Below are 16,866 nucleotides of genomic sequence, written 5' to 3' on the forward strand. Positions count from 1 at the left end.
GTGTTTCTGCAGATTTCATGCGCTCTGGATGCTGCCTCTCTTATAGACAGAGTAGGAGCTGCATCCAAAGCGCACGAAAGAAGTGACATGTCACTTCTTAGAACGCAGCGATTTGGAACAAAATTTTGGCATCCAAATCGCTGTGCTCTCAAACGCAACGTGCACACGTCTCATGTACAATCTACATTGTGCAGGAGACGCAGGTCGCATTCATTTACGCTGCGGCGCAATACACAGCGTAAATGCATGAAATTCGGCAACGTGCGCATGAGCCCTAAGGTCATGTGCACATGTTCAGTATTGGTGAGTTTTTACCTCAGTATTTGTAAGGCCTCGTGCAGATGCTGAGAATGTGAGGAGTGTTTCACTTTAGTATTTGTCAAACTATGTTCATACAGGGGATTTTTGCTCAGTTTTTTCATTTTTTTTTTTGGTAATAGTCTTGTTTACAGACTAAAGTTGGACTGTTCTATACTATGCCTTAGTGTTTTGTTTTTTTTTAGCTGAAGGGTATATTTATTAGATAACTGGATGTTTTTTAGGTTACAGTTTCGGCAACTATTTTTCAGAAATGATCTGTTTCATGTGTATGATGATTGACCCGTGACATGACCCATGTGTAGGGATGGGGGGGCCCACAGATCCTGAACAGCCCAGGGCCCTGGTTTCCCTTAATCCGCCCCTGCATACAGGGTAATACCCTAGCCATGTTGGCTACTGACATTAGTGTGATTGGCCTGCCGTATCGTGTCATCGATTCTTATATGAGACTCAGGGGCGCTATGATTGTCACACTATCCTCTGGAATGAGTTCTGGGAGAGTTGATTTAGGAGGGAGTGCTTGGATTAGAGCAAGCATATAGGAAGTGTTTAATTGCTATTACAGTGCATTGTATATTATACACTTGCATCCTTTAGTGCCTTTCATGTGTCAATAAAGGGTGTTTTTAGCCTTGTTTAACCTAATAAATAATTAAAAAAAAATGGTGTAGGCTCTCCCCAATTTTTGATAACCAGCCAAGTTAAAGCATACCACTGTGTGCTGATATTATCAGGCCGGGAAGGCCCATGGTTATTGGGCTCTTCCCAGACTAAAAATAGCAGTCTAGAGCCGCCCCAGAATTGACGCATCACATTAGATGCACTAATTCTGACGGTGTGCCCTTCTCTTCCCGAATACCCTGTTGCGGTGGCAATTGGGGTAATATTTTTGGGAGTTAATGTTAGCTATGTAATGTCAGCTGCCAGTGTGCCGCCCCCGTGCCAGCAGCCGACGCTGCTCGGATCCGGGCCTTCTAGGGTGGTGGCTCGAGGGTCTCCGGACCCGGGGGTCTCACGGACACGCCGAATAAAAAGGGGGGACGTAGATGTACGGGCTAGGCTGTATTAAGTTTGTGACGCCACCCACGGTGTGTGGTGAGGTGAGACACCACCGCTGCGGTAGTGGGCACCCGGGGGAGGTGTAGTGGAAGCTAGATGTTAACCCCTCCATGGGTAGGGATGTTTGCCCCGGGACCCAGTGTCTTCGTGCAGGGTATAGCGACAGTAAGGGGATGTTTGATTAGTCACAGTTAATAAACCACACGAGTCTTTTGGTAAACCAAGGTGCTGGTGGCCGGCCGCCGCGGCCGGTTGCATTCGGATCCCCCACCCGGGTTGGTGGTCTCTGTCCTTTTCCTCTACACTGACTTTGTGTATGGTGGACTGCCTGGTCTGGAACTCAGGAATCCGCTCCCGGCTGGATGTGGCCTAAGGAGCCGTGCCCGCAGACGCTGGCCCGTGGAATCTATGGGCCCTGGCGGTGGCCTTCTATCCCTATCGGTGGGCTGTTGTCTTCTATGAGGAGCTTTGGGTGGGACAGGACCTATAATCCTGGCCTCAATCGGTTAATTAACCAGGCCGCTGGTTTCCGGTCCTGGCATCAGGGTCCGAGTACCCCCCTTTGTGCTACGGTTTCTGGGTTGGTTCCCCGTGTCGATACCGGCGGGCTACAACCCTGTCCCGGTCCACCTCGGTTCTGCCGAGCCGTCTTCCCGTCTCCTGCTGATGGAGGCCTCCGTCTGCCTCCTAGCCAAGGCACCAGGGCTCCAACCCTGGTACCGTTCAACTTGAACTGTCTCTGCTGGAGCTACACCTAGCTCCAGCCCACACTCCTCTCTACTTGAACTACAAACTCATCTGCTTGTTTTCCCGCCCCGGGCTGTCTAGACCCCTGGGTAGGCGTGTCCAACCAACTAGTCCCGCCCTCTGGTGTGTCTATCTTTTTTTAAGGGGGGATTGACTAGGGTTTTAGGTTGGCTGTATGTTTCCTAAGTGAGGGATGGTGTTATGCGGGGGCCTATCCGTGACTACCTGGTTTTTCCAGGACGTCACACCATCAATCCCAAGGTTTAGTTATGGAGATGGGTCTATCAGACACTCCCATTACTAAACCAGTAATAAAAAAAACCATGCACACAGAGGAAAAAATATTTTATTTGACTAAAGACTCCTCCACACTATCCCTCATTCACCAATTTATTATAACAAATGTACCCACAAAGTTCCGTTGTAGTCCACGATCCTCAAATGCAGCTTTAGCAACTTTGAATAGCAGCAAAGTACAGCTAATCACAGACACCAGGTAGTGACAACAACTCTCATCAGAGCCGCTGGCTAAATGCTTCACTCTGAGGGACTTGACGACGCTGAGGAGTGTTGTTGTCACTACTCGGTGCCTGTGAATGGCTGTACTTTGCTGCTATTCAGTCGCTGGAGCTGCATTTGGGGAATGTGAACTACAACGAAGGAGCTTCATGGGGAATTTTTTATACTGAACTGGTGAATGAGGGATATTGTGGGGAAGTCTTTATTCAAATAAACTATTTTATCCTGTGGGTTTTTTTTTTAATTACTGGGTTAGTAATTGGGGTGTTTGATAGACGACTCTCCATTACTATCCCCTGGGCTTGAATCCAGCATATGTTGCGGGCGGAGGAGGGGACGCTGCGCTCTCCCACTGCTCGGGTCCAGCCGCGGCTGCTACCGCTCGGTGGTGGCTCGAGCGGTGGGCCAGATCCCAGGGACTCGAGCGGCATTCCTCGCCCGTGAGTGAAAAGGGTGGGGATTTGATTGTGGGGATTTGGTTATTGTCCGTGACGCCACCCACGGTTGTGGTGAAGTTGGTGACACCAGAGCTGCTCTGGACTAGGGATCCCGGGAGCCTTGACAGGGAGCAGCCTGGATGTTAGTTCTCCCCTCCGTGGGTAGGGGGTTGGTTGTCCCGGGGCCCAATGATAGGGTAGGGATGGATGGCAGGTGGGTTACGGGGCCTGGTGAGGTGCAGGGTCGCGGGGGCAGCACTGTGCCGCACGGCACGGTGGTACTAACTCAGCCAATGATGAGGACACAGTTCTCGAAAAAACACACGGCTGCATGGACGGGTCCCACAGACTGCCCGCAGGCTCTGGCCCTGGGAACTCTAGCCTTCTGTCGGGACTTGACTGCTGGGAAACCCAGGAGGTTCCCTTCGCTAACGGATTTGGCAAATTCACGGCGACTCCTAGCCTTGCCGGGGTCCGTAAGCCCCTGCCAGATGGTGCTGACTTCTCTTTGCGTACCGGTCCGGTACCGCCGGGCCACCGCCCGTCCACGGTCCTTACGGTAAACTCCGATAGGCCACTCCTGCAGATGGTCACCATCGTCTGCCAACCTTGCTGATCTGTCCGGGCCACACACCCGGACCAACTTCAGGCTGCTTAACTGCCACTTTCCTTCCTCTCACTTTCAACTCTCTCACTCAACTTCAAAACTCATCTGCCTGCTTTTCCCGCCTCCAGGACTGTGAACTCCTCGGTGGGTGGGGCCAACCGCCTGGCCCACCACCTGGTGTGGACATCAGCCCCTGGAGGAAGGCAACAAGAGTTTGTGTCTGACTTCGGTGTGCCTGACCAGGAGTGTGGGGTGTGTAGGTGTTGTTCTCTGTGGCCCCTGGCTTGCCCAGGGCGCCACACATACATTACACAACTGACATCAACCCCCCAAAATATTACCTGATAGTCACCGCACCAGGTCAATCAGGAAGAGCCAGGCAAGGCACCAGAATTGGTGCATCTAATGTGATGAGTCAATTATGGGGTGGCTGTGGGTTGGTATTCTTAGGCGGGGAAGGGACAAGTAACCATGGACCTTCCCAGCCTGACAATACCAGCCCCCATCTGTCTGCTTTACCTTGGCTGGTTATCTTAAATAGGGGGCACCTCATGTCATTTTTTTAAACTATTTATTAATTTAGTTCCCAGCAGCATCCTAGGGGTTAGAGATGTATCCAAGCATCTTCCTAAGGCTAGGTTCACACACTGCGTTTTTTTGACGCTGCGTTTTTGTGCGTTTTTTGCAGCAAAAAACGCACAAAAACGCACCCGCATCAAAAAAACGCAGCAAAAACGCACACGTTTTGCCGCGATTTGGTGCGTTTTTTGCTGCGTTTTGCTGCGTTTTTGCTCACTGCGTCTTTATGCGTTTTTTAACAGTGAACAATGCCATTAAAGATTGTTGAAAAAAAAAAAAAAAGGTCTGATGTCATTTCCTTCTTCAATATGTTCTTCATTCTCCACTAGTGTATGCAATAGAGCAGACAGCTGCAGAACTACAAGGCTCAGCATGCTCCATACAGGACTGTATGCTGGAGGGAGAGGCAGAGGGAGCAGAACTACAAGGCTCAGCATACTCCATTCAATAGTGTATGCAGGAGAGCAGACAGCAGCTGAAGAACTACAAGGCTCAGCATCCTCCATCCAGGACTGAATGCAGGAGTTTTTTGCCCCCAAAAAAATGACGTGGGCTTCGCCATATTTTTGTATGCTAGCCGGGTACAGCAGGCAGGTACAGGCTGCCCCCAACCCCAGCTGCCTATTTGTACCCGGCTGGGAACCAAAAATATAGAGAAGCCCTTTTTTTTTTTTAATTATTTCATGAATTTCATGAAATAATTTAAAAAAAAAAATGACGTGGGCTTCGCCCAATTTTTGAGTCCAGCCGGGTACAACTAGGCAGCTGGGGATTGGAATCCACAGTGCAGGGTGCCCATGCTTTCTGGGCACCCCCGCTGTGAATTGCAGTCCCGCAGCCACCCCAGAAAATGGCGCTTTCATAGAAGCGCCATCTTCTGGCGCTGTATCCAACTCTTCCAGCTGCCCTGATGCCGGGTGGCTCGCTGGGTAATAATGGGGTTAGGGCTAGCTGTATATTATCAGCTGGCCCTAAGCCCGAAATTCATGGTGTCACGCCAATATTAGACATGGCCACCATGAATTTCTAGTAAAGATAAAAAAAAAACCACAATACACAGAAAAATATTTTTATTAGAAATAAAACACAACACAATTAGTGACTCCATCTTTATTGAAATAAAGAACCCCCCTCCGCAGTAATCCTGGGTCAAGGGTCCCGCGCCGTCCAATCCGGATCCAATATCATCTGATGGATTTACTGGAAGGCAAAGCAATCAGATGATGTCTCAGGTTCTAGGGGCTGAAGCACATAACACATCAGCTGATTGTATAAAAGCCGTTTATACAATCAGCTGATGCATCAGTGCAAAAAAAAAAAATAATAAATAAAAAATACTCACTTATGTGCTGATTACCGGCAGCTCCTGGTTCGATTGGAGGAGTCTGATCCCGTCTGATCGCTACAGCAGCTGCCGGTAATCAGGGATGAAGTCTCCTGACGCATCCGCTGATAGCTTAAACCGGCCGGGCGCCCGCGTCACCGTGAGACTTACGATCAGCTGATGCGTCAGGTGACTGCATCAGGTGATCCATCGCCAGGTTCTGCATCCATCGGAGGTGTCCCGGCCGTCTGCACACAGCCGGAGCGGGGGTGGCGATACCGTGAGAGGAGATGGGAGCGGGCATGGCACCGGGACCCTGCAGACAGGTGAGTATGAATTTTTTTTTTTTTTTTCCTACTATTCACTTTTGTTTTCCGCACAGCAGCTGCCATGCACAGGACCGGAGGTGGAAGCGGCGGTGACGGTGCCGGGAGGATTCACGCTTCTGTATTTACTGACAGAAGGAATCCTCTTCCTGTACATGTCACTTTACTACCCACCTCCTGCGTTTATAGCTGCGTTTTTGGTCTTAGAAACGCACCAAAACGCAGCTATTTGCATTTCTCATTGCGTCTTTCAACATCCCATTGCACTCAATGGATGAAAAGCGCAGTGAAAAACGCGAGAATAATTGACATGCTGCATTTTTGTGGCACCACAAAAACGCAGCTGAAAAAAAACGCTGTGTGCAGACAGCAAAAATGAAAACTCATAGACTTTGCTGGGGAAGCAAAGTCATGCAGTTTTCTGAGCAAAAACGCACCCGAAAACTGCGCAAAAACGCCGCGAAAAACGCACTGTGTGAACTTACCCTTATGCTGTTCGCATTCCATCTGGGCACGGTTTCCATCCATTTCAGCGATTTTTCCTGCCCCGTTAGCCCTTATGTTAGGGAAAATACTTAAGTTTCCCATTGATTTCCTTTATAGTAGTTACTCGAGTTAAGCCCACCCGAGCGTCCGACTGGCTCGATTTGACTACCAAGTAGAGATGAGCGAGCCTCTAAAGGCTCAAGTTCGGTTCGGTTCGTCGAACGGAGGCCCCATTCGAGTTCGGTTCGGCGAACCGTTCGAAAGAACCTCTCGAACCCCATTAAAAACAATGGGAGGCAAACACAAACACATAAAAACACATAGAAAACACCTTCAAAGGTGTCCAAAAGGTGACAAACAACTCCCAAGACACCACAAACACATGGGAAAGTGACAAAGACATATACTCATGCAAAAACAAAACAGCTGGACGAGGATAAAGAAGAGTAGACACAGATATAGGCAGGTCATGCCCTTCTAAAATCATGTAAAACACAGCAAGGGGACTCCAAGCAGTGTCTCCCTTTTTTCCAAAAATTGGGCCCCACAGACACGACTTCAGTGGCATCACTTGTGCCCCTGTTGCAAACTTTACAGGTAGATTTGCATCAAGCACAGTCAAAAATACGCCAGGCTTAACTGTCCCCAGGATGACATCGGAATAGGTAGCAAAGTCCTTGCTGATCCATGACTTGTTCATCTTGGCTCATTTTAAAAAACACAGCAAGGGGACTCTAAGCAGAGTCTCCCTTTTTTCCAAAAATTGGGCCCCACAAACACCACTTCAGTGGCATCACTTGTGCCCCAGTTGCAAACTTTACAGGTAGTTTTGCATCAAGCACATTCCAAAATACGCCAGCCTTTACTCTCCCCAGGATGACACAGGGGTAGTAAAGTCCTTGCTGATCCATGACTTGTTCATCTTGATGAACGTTAAGGGGGCTTTACATGCTACGACATCGCTAATGCGAACTCGTTGGGGTCACGGAATTGGTGAGGCACATCTGGTCGCATTAGCGATGCTGTTGCATGCGACACCGATGAGCGATTTTTGCATCGTTGCAAAAACGTGCAAAATCGCTCATTGGTGACATGGGGGTCCATTCTCAAAAATCGTTACTGCAGCAGTAACGAGGTTGTTCCTCGTTCCTGCGGCAGCACACATCGCTCCGTGTGACGCCGCAGGAACGAGGAAGCTATGCGGAAGGAAGGAGTTGGGCAGGATGTTACATCCCACTCAGCTCCGCCCCTCCGCTGCCAGTGGGCAGCCGCTCAGTGACGTCGCTGTGACGCCGTACGGACCGCCCCCTTAGAAAGGAGGCAGTTCGCCGGTCACAGCGACGTCGCCGGGCAGGTAAGTATGTGTGACTGGTCTGGGCGATGTTGTGCGGCACGGGCAGCGATTTGCCCGTGTCGCGCAACAGATGGGGGCGGGTACCCACACTAGCGATATCGGGACCGATATCGCAGTGTGTAAAGCCCCCTTTAGTCTGTCCACATTGTCACTGGACAGACGCGTGCGCTTATCTGTCAGCACACACCAAGCAGCACTGAAGACACATTCCGAGACAACGTTGGCTGCGGGACATGACAACATCTCCAAGGCGTAAGTGGCGAGCTCAGGCCATTTTTCAAGATTTGAAGCCCAAAATGAGCAAGGCTCCAGTTGCAAAGTCATGGCATTGATGTTCATTTGGAGATACTCCTGTATCATCCTCTCCAGCCGTTGACTATGTGTCAGACTTCTTGTCTCTTGTGGCCTTGCATTGGATGGTCTAAAAAATTATGAAACGATTCAATAAAATTGATATTACCAGCACCAGATACTGTGTTGCTGGTACGGTTTGACTGATAATGACGAGACAGTCCCATGGTTGCCAAGTTATAACTGGGAGACTCACTCGGTGCACCACTGGTGTTTGGTGGAAAAGCCGAGCTAAGATTGAGTAACAGCTTCTGCTGATACTCCTGCATACGTGCGTCCCTTTCTATGGCTGGAATTATTTCGCCAAATTTGGACTTGTACCGGGGATCTAATACTGTGGCAACCCAGTAGTCATCATCACTTCTAATTCGCACAATCCGAGGGTCATGTTGTAGGTAGTGCAGCAAGAAGGCTCTCATGTGTCTTGCGCATCCATGCGGACCAAGTCCTTGCTGTGTTTGTGGCGGCGAGGTGAGAACCGTGCTTTCTTCCTCTGTCATCTCCCCCCAACCTCGTTCAACCAAAATTTGACCAAGGTCTCCTCATCTGCTGAGTCTTCCATGGCCATCGAGAGTTCGTCCTCCATTTTCTTCCTGGTCTCCTGCACCTTCCTCAACATTTTGGCAGCTACCATGCGCCCTTGTTAATCCCTCTCTTCCACCGTCCCATGCCTGCCGACTTGGTGACGCTAAACGTCTGGACCTTGTAGATGTTGGTATCCCTTGCGCATATGAATCCTCCTGTACTTCCTCCCCTTCCTCTTGTCCCACCCCCTGACTCCGAATAGTGTTTTTCGTGTGCTCCAGCATGTAAATGACTGGAATTGTCATGCTGATGATGGCATTGTCAGCGCCAAATATATTCGTCGCCATGTCGAAACTCTGCAGAAGGGTGCATAGGTCCTTGATCTGAGACCACTCCATCAGCGTGATCTGCCCCACCTCTGCATCTCGTTGGCCCAGGCTATACGTCATAACGTATTGCACCAGGGCTCGGCGGTGCTGCCACAGTCGCTGCAACATGTGAAGAGTCGAATTCCAGCGTGTCGCCACATCGCATTTCAGGCGGTGAACCGGCAGGCCAAAAGACTTCTGGAGCGATGCAAGTCGGTCAGCTGCGCCGGTTGAACGGCGGAAGTGAGCAGAGAGTCACCGTGCCCTGTGCAGAAGCCCATCTAGGCCGGGATACTGGGTTAAAAATTGCTGGACAACAAGGTTCAACACGTGAGCCATACAAGGCACGTGTGTCACCTTGCCCAGGCGAAGGGCCGCACCCAGGTTTGCAGCATTGTCGCACACTGCCTTCCCAGGTGGCAGGTTGAGTGGAGACAACCATTTACGAAACTGGGACCACAGAGCTGACCACAACTCCTTAGCTGTGTGACTCTTATTTCCCAGATATTTCAACGTAAAGACCGCCTGATCCCGTTGAGCTCTGCTGCCAGCATAGTAAGGAGGTGTGTGGGATTCCTTGTGCGCAGTTACAACACGAGTGGCCTGACCAGGCAGGCTTGGGGCGGAGGTGGAGGACCCAGACGGGGTTGAGGAGGCAGAAGCAGTGGAGGAACTTCTACATAAAGAGGATTGACGCACAAGTCGTGGGGACGGCAAGACTTGTTCAGCAGACCCTTCTCCATCTCTCAACATAGTTACCCAGTGCCCAGTCAGCGACATGTAACGCCCCTGTCCATGCTTACTGGTCCAATTATCGGTGGTGAAATGCACCCTGTCACACACAGAGTTTCTCAAGGAAGCGGTGATGTTGTGTGCGACATGCTGGTGTAGCGCAGGCACACCTTTCTTGGAGAAGTAGTGGCGACTGGGTATCTGGTACTGCGGCACTGCGACTGACATAAGATCTCGAAAATCCTCTGTGTCCACCAGGTGGAAAGGCAGCATTTCGGTAGCCAAGTGCTTACAGAGGGTCAAAGTCAACCTCTTAGCTTTGTCATGGCTCGGAGGAAATGGCCTTTTATTTGTCCACATCTGAGGGACCGAGATCTGGCTGCTGTGTGGAGACGGTGTTGATTAGGGTGTCCTTGGAAAACTGCAGGTCTGTGAGGAAAGTGCAGGCGGAGACATGATGTTGCCTTCATCCAAAGTTGATGCTCTTGATGTCTGACAGAGCTCTACACCAGCACTTGTTTCCCAAAACAACTGACGACCTGCCAAGCAAACTGCCTGTTGCGGTTAAAGAGATGGAAGGTGTGCGTGGAAAAACATGTGTGACAGCTCTCCGCACAGTCATAGAGGATGAAGAGCGCGCGAATGCACTTGAAGGGGCAGACGGTGGTTGGCCCGCTCTGCTAGGCCGCATTGTAGCACAGTGAGCTTCCCACTGGGACTTATGCTTGTTATTTATGTGACGATTCATGGAAGAAGTTGTCAAACTAGTGAGCTTTTGGCCTCTACTTATAGATTGGTGACAAATCGTACATATCACATGATTTGGGAGATCCTTTGCGAGGTCAAAAAAGGACCAAGCTAGGCAAGGCTTAGAGCCCATGCGACCTGCAGAGCCACCCCGACTTGTGCTCAGAGGCAGAGTTGTGGCTGAGGATGCAGTTGTTGACGTGCTTCCAGTATTTCGACTCTGTCCAGGAAGGCGCAAGGTAACTTCGTCAGTCTCATCCTCCTCCACCGCCTCTGCTGACCTCTTCGAGTGCGTGAATGTGGGTTGACAGTAAGTGGGATCTAGAACTTCATCATCAAGCGTTGTTTGCACTCCCCTCGCCCTCAGACCTAACCTCTTCCTGCCCTGACTGAATAGTTAAGTTGTCATCCCAATCAGGTATCTGCGTCTCATCGTCATCTGTATGTTCCTCATTGTCTCCACCAACAGGTGTTACAGTTTGGGAATGAGGGTCTACATTATGCTCAGAAACTTGGTTATAAGGGCCTGAATCAGACTCACAAAGCTTCTGGGCATCACTGCAGACCATTTCCTGGTCTGTACTCACTGTAGCTTGGGAGCAGATCTCTGATTCCCAGGGTATAGTGTGACTGAACAGCTTTGCAGACTCAGCCATCTCTGTTACACCATACTCTGCATGGCGGGTGGAGACTTGAGAGCTGGGAGAAAGCAAGTGCGATTGGGGTGACAACTCAGAGGACTGTTTTTTGGATGTTGAAGTTGAGATGGAGGAGAGGCCACATGTTGGAGCACTATCGATCCATTCAAGCATGTTCTTTTTTGGTGCATCATCTACCTTTGTTCCAGTTGTTCGGTTCCGTAAAATAGGGAGCACATCAAATTGGCCACGGAAAGTAGTAGACATCTTACTTTTGCTGGAAGATGGCCTTTCTTCAGCAGATGTTAATGTAGCTTTTCCACCTACCCCACGGACACACAAACTTTTTTTCCTTTTCCAACACGCCTGTTCCCCTTTCCACCAGCATCTGTCCTTTTGCCACTCATTTTGTTAGCAACAAGATTGGACACTTAAAATGTGGTAGCAAAAATGGAGAGGTGGTGTAGATTGCAGAGGTGGTCTAGCTTTATTGACCGCTGAAGTACCAACACTGACTATCCCAGACAATTTTAGTATGCCCCTAACAATGGCAGCACAGTTTGCAATTAGAATTACGTTGCTAAAAATAAACACAGGTGTGTAGAATGCACGGGTGCTGTGGGTCAGTGGACAGCAAAGGAACACTAACTTAGTATTCCAGACACTGTTAGGATGCCACAAAAAGTGTCAGCTCTTTGGGCAAATAAAATAGCGTGGAAAAAAATGGCCAGGTGGGTAGAATGCACGGGTGCTGTGGGTCAGTGGACAGCAAAGGAACACTAACTTAGTATTCCAGACACTTTTAGGATGCTACAAAGTGTCAGCTCTTTGGGGAAATAAAATAGCGTGGAAAAAAATGGCCAGGTGGGTAGAATGCACGGGTGCTGCAGGTAACGGGACAGCAAAGCCCAGCACAGCGTTTGCACGGACCTGCCTAGCAGCTATGGCTATGAACACCTTTAAATCAGCCCTGAAAAGGGCTTAAATAACCAGTAGTCCCTAATCCCTAAAGTGCTGTGTAGATTGCACTCTATCTCTATAGCGCACACAGCAGCAGTAGCAGCGGGAGCAGTGACTTTCACCCACACGCAGCAGACATAATGGCGGCGACGGGGAAAATGGCCGGATCTTATAGAGCAAAGACATGTGACATGCACAGCCTATGACACAAGCCCTTGCCTGTCTGGCAAAAATCCACTGTGCAGTGTGTGTGTCTGTGATTTGCTGACAGCCTAGCCCGCCCCACTATTAGTTAGGGAAAATTAGGTTAGGGAAAAAAAAAATGGCGATCGGCATTCACTCAGCTCAGCAGCAGCACTGATCTAAACGCCGTACCCCCCGCACACTGTATGCTGAATTTTAATAATAGCGTGATTCAAACAGTGACTCACACTATTACAGTGAATAGCCAGCTAGTAACTAGCTTGGCTTTTTGGTGCTCGAACCGTTCTCGAACGTAACTCGAACTGTCAAGCTTTTAGCAAAAAGCTCGAGTTCGGCGAGCCTCTCGAACACCCCCCAAAATCACTCGGACATGAAATTCGCGAACCTCGAACATCGAATTTCGCTTAACTCTACTACCAAGCACTCGAGCAATTTAGTGCTCGCTCATCATTACTGATAGATTTAAAAGGATTTTCCCTCTAACAAATTCCTTTTAAAGTTCATTTTAATTAATAGATCTTAAAATAGTAATAATTTCCACAACTGGATGTGTTTAAAAAAAAAAGTTCCCGTGCTGAGATAATCTTAAAAATGTGCCCTTCTCATGGACTGTGTGATGGCCATGTCTGATCGTACAGGGACATGGTCTGATCATACTGCAGCTCCTGGGCAGGCAAGAAAGCGAAAGAGTATAAAGACCTTAAAGCATATGATCGTAAGTGTTTGTTTCTTTTTGTGAGGTAAAACATTTTCCTGTACGTTTGTAAAAATGTTTTCTCTGAAAGAAAGAACTTCTTGCTATCCCATGCTGTATTATTTGTATACAATTTAACTTCCTCACCTGCTCAGGAGCTGTGGCATGTGAGACCATGTCCCTGTGTGGTCAGAAACGGCCATTACAGAGTACATAGGATTGGCTCATTTATAAGATTATCTCACTGCAGAACATTTTTTTAAAACACATCCAACTGAATTGTGGAAATGATTATAATTCTAAGATATTGATTAAAATTAACTTTGTGGGAAAACCCTTTCAAGGCTACATTTATAAATCCTTGTGAGAGTTACCATTTTCTTTCTCACGTGTCACCCTAGTTGCTTCTGGGGTTTTTCCTCATTATTTTTTTTCACTGAAACAGGTAGACTGGAGTTTTTTTTGTTGATTCTTGATTATGGGTCTGTTAAAAACATGTAAAATTAGAATGGATTTCTCCAGTGCAAAGTCTGTCTTCAGTGTCATCTATGTCTCACTGATCCCCGTAGCCTATAAAGCAATTTTCCAAGCTTGGGGTTCAATCCTGAAATCAGTCTATGTATCACTGTGTGACTGCAGACTTGTGAATCCTGACCGTGTGCAAATTGCGTATATCCCTAGTGCTTCAGCGAGTGGTCTTGTGGTATCAAGTATGTTATTTGCTTACTTCTTGCCATATTCCCATTCCATTCCATGCAATTGTATTGATACCGGCTGCATAGTTCAGTCCAGCACGTGACAGCATGTATGCAAATTGCGGTCATGCGCCTGCCTGCTCCTGGAACTGGAGGATCCTGACAGTGTGCACTATGCACACCCTGAGGATTTTCAAATCTGCAGTCACATAAAGGCTTGAATCCCAAGCCTGGAAAACCCCTTTAATAGGTGAATCTGATTTGCAAATCGGATGAGAATAGGACTTGCTCTGAGTCAGAAAGACAAGAGACATAGATTAGTTAGATTAGTTTTTAATGTGTGTGTGTGTGTGTGTGTGGGGGGGGGGTGGGGGGTGGGGGGGTGGGCGGATTAATGAAACTCTAAGGGGTACTTTGCACACTGCGCCATCGCATGTGTGATATCGGTGGGGTCAAATCAAAAGTGACGCACATCCGGCGTCGCTGTCGACATCGGAGTATGTGAATCCTATTTACTACGATTAACGAGCGCAAAAGTGTCGAAATCGTATGATCTGTGTAGCGTAGGTAATTTCCATAATTTCGGAAGGACCGATGTTACGATGTTATTCCTCGTTCTTACGGCAGCACACATCGCTGTGTGTGAAGCCGCAGGAGCGAGGAACATCGCCTTACCTGCGTCACGGCAGCAATGAGGAAGGAAGGAGGTGGGCGGGATGTTTACGTCCCGTTCATCTCCGCCCCCTGCTTCTATTAGCCGCCTGCCGTGTGACGTCGCTGTGACGCCGCACGACCCGCCCCCTTAGGAAGGAGGCGGTTCGCCGACCAGAGCGTCGTCGCAGGGCAAGTAAGTGCATGTGAAGCTGCCGTAGCGATAATGTTCGCTACGTCAGCTATCACAAGATATCGCAGCTGCGACGGGGCGGGGACTATCGCGCTCGGCATCGCTACCATCGGCTTGCGATGTCGTTGTGTGCAAAGTACCCCTAAGTCTGTGAGTGGTCTGAGATGAAAAATCTTATTGCAGTTGGAAATGTCACAAAAATACAGTATGTGAACTTAGATTTAGGCTAAGGGTCCATTTACATGTACTGACCAATGGCACTAAATGACCGCTGATCAGTAACTATTTACTAGACTGTTTGCACAGGCAGACCACACTATATGATGCACACTGAACAATCTAATAGGTCATTCAGTGTGTAAAGATCGTCATTGTTCTCGACAGCACAGGGTGATATGCTGCCGAGAACAATGATTTTTAAGCAAGCAATAAACATTTTGCTCGTTTGTTGGATGATCAACACTAATAGATTATCATGAAATGAGCGTTCCTCGGAATGCTTTTTCAATGTTCACTATAATCTTTCATTGTGAATGCACTTACCTTCAGTTGTCCTGGCAGCACATGCTAAAGTGGGTGGTCCAAAGGCCCAAAAAATTTCATTTAAATCACAATCTATTTACTGCCATAATTTAAACTAATTTCTAATATACGTTCATTAAATACTCCCTCTCCTTCCCTAACTACACTATCTAAATGGTGTTCTATTTTTTCCCTACTTCCTGTCTGATGATGCTTTGTTTGAGAAACCAATTGCATACTGGAATACTCAAACAAAATATCATCAGGGGCAGAGGCGGCGGTCACTGGCATAGCTTCTGCCCCATCCATAAAATGAAGCATAATCTATGATGCTTGTTTGAGGGGTTGGGCTAGTCTCTGCATGCTGTGCAATGTGCACAATGACTGCTTGCACTTTTTGACTGCTCAGATCAGCAATAATGAGCCAGCAACAGAGCAGTGTCAGAATACCTGGCGTACTAAGACTAGTGAAGTCACTCGTTTGGATGGCGCTAATCTCTGCACGCTGGGTATTTGGACATCGCTCCCTAACATTTCACCCTACTTCAGAATCAGAAAGGGGAAGGGGAGTGAGCCGAGCTCCATACACATTAGATGGTCAGCTTATTCACCAATATACATTCATTTCTCACCATACATCTGACATTGTTTACTTATAGTCAGACACACTTATGTGTACAACTTCTTTTACTGCCACCATTTCTGATTATACTAGCATACAGTTAGAATGCAACACAACTTTTTCTTACAGAGCCTCTTCTCTTTCCTGTTACCTGGTCATTCACGGTTGAGGAATCAGATCAATGAGGTTCTGGATCTAGAGCTGATCAAGCAGGAAGCAGAAAATGGAGCCCTAGACATCCCTAAACTAGCCAGCTTTACCATTGGCATGATGGGGACCTTGTGTGCACCAGCTCGAGATGAAGAAGTTAGGAAGTTGTGGGATATTAAGGAGTCGGTTCCCTTGTTCAGGTGACTAATAACAATAATAGTGCTAATGATGAACCTTGTATAGGGAAAATGGGCAATGAATCTTTATTATTCTAAAACCAGTAGATCTTTGGTGCCTTTTGGTCAATGTAGGAAAGAAACACACTAGGTTGGCTGGCTGCTGCAGGGCATGGATTTTTCAACGATTATAGTAATAAAGTTGTTTTACTCACAACGACTTTCAATGCCGAATCAGCGTCTTTCTGAAGTGAAAAAAAACAGGTTTTTTTTCACTTGATAAATGCATTGGTAAGTCATTGAAATGCGTTGTTAATAAAAAAAACCTTTAGACTATCAGTCTTGAAGAATCCATTTACTGTAGCAGTGTAGCCCACCTAGTGTGTTTTCATTCAATTGAATCCAATATTTTCTGGAGGATTCAACCACCAGCCATGGGGCAGCAGCAGCTGTTTTTCCTCATGCCTATACATAGGAGTTGTGCCTGTCTGAACTCCACCAGGTCAGAGTTAATCAAGCACTTACCCACTCTCACTCCCTTTGGTGTTACCCTATTGTGCGCTCTGTTCCCCACATCTAGATTTCTTCTGATCAATAGAGTCATTTACCTCTTTCTGCAGCATCCAATTTAGTCTTTTCCTCCTTTTTTACAAGAACCATAACTTTATTATTGTTCTGTTAACATAGCCGAATGAGCTTTTTTTGAAATGACACCATTAATTTTATCAGGTAATCTTTAGGAACATTTTGGCCTCTTCTAACTTCACTTCTACTGATTGATGCTGTAATTACAGTAGTTTGTCACCTGTGTGTCACCAGATCGGTGTAGTGTCCTAGTCTGATGCTGATTACTGAAGTCTCCAACAGCAGAGTCAAGCA

At 47.9% G+C, this 16,866-nt stretch overlaps 1 protein-coding gene across 4 annotated transcripts in view; it reads left to right on the plus strand.

Moving 5' to 3' along the window:
- Positions 1–16,866, plus strand: part of TCP11L1 (t-complex 11 like 1) — a 310,856-nt gene that overhangs the window by 203,291 nt on the left and 90,699 nt on the right. For all 4 annotated transcript variants that reach the window (XM_075325608.1, XM_075325606.1, XM_075325607.1 and 1 more), the window contains one exon: positions 15,791–16,011. In XM_075325608.1, coding sequence (XP_075181723.1) covers positions 15,791–16,011 — 221 coding nt within the window. The remainder of the gene's footprint in view (positions 1–15,790; positions 16,012–16,866) is intronic.

This window comes from Anomaloglossus baeobatrachus, chromosome 10 (assembly GCF_048569485.1).
Source record: "Anomaloglossus baeobatrachus isolate aAnoBae1 chromosome 10, aAnoBae1.hap1, whole genome shotgun sequence".
In the NCBI taxonomy this organism is placed as follows: Eukaryota; Metazoa; Chordata; class Amphibia; order Anura; family Aromobatidae; genus Anomaloglossus; species Anomaloglossus baeobatrachus.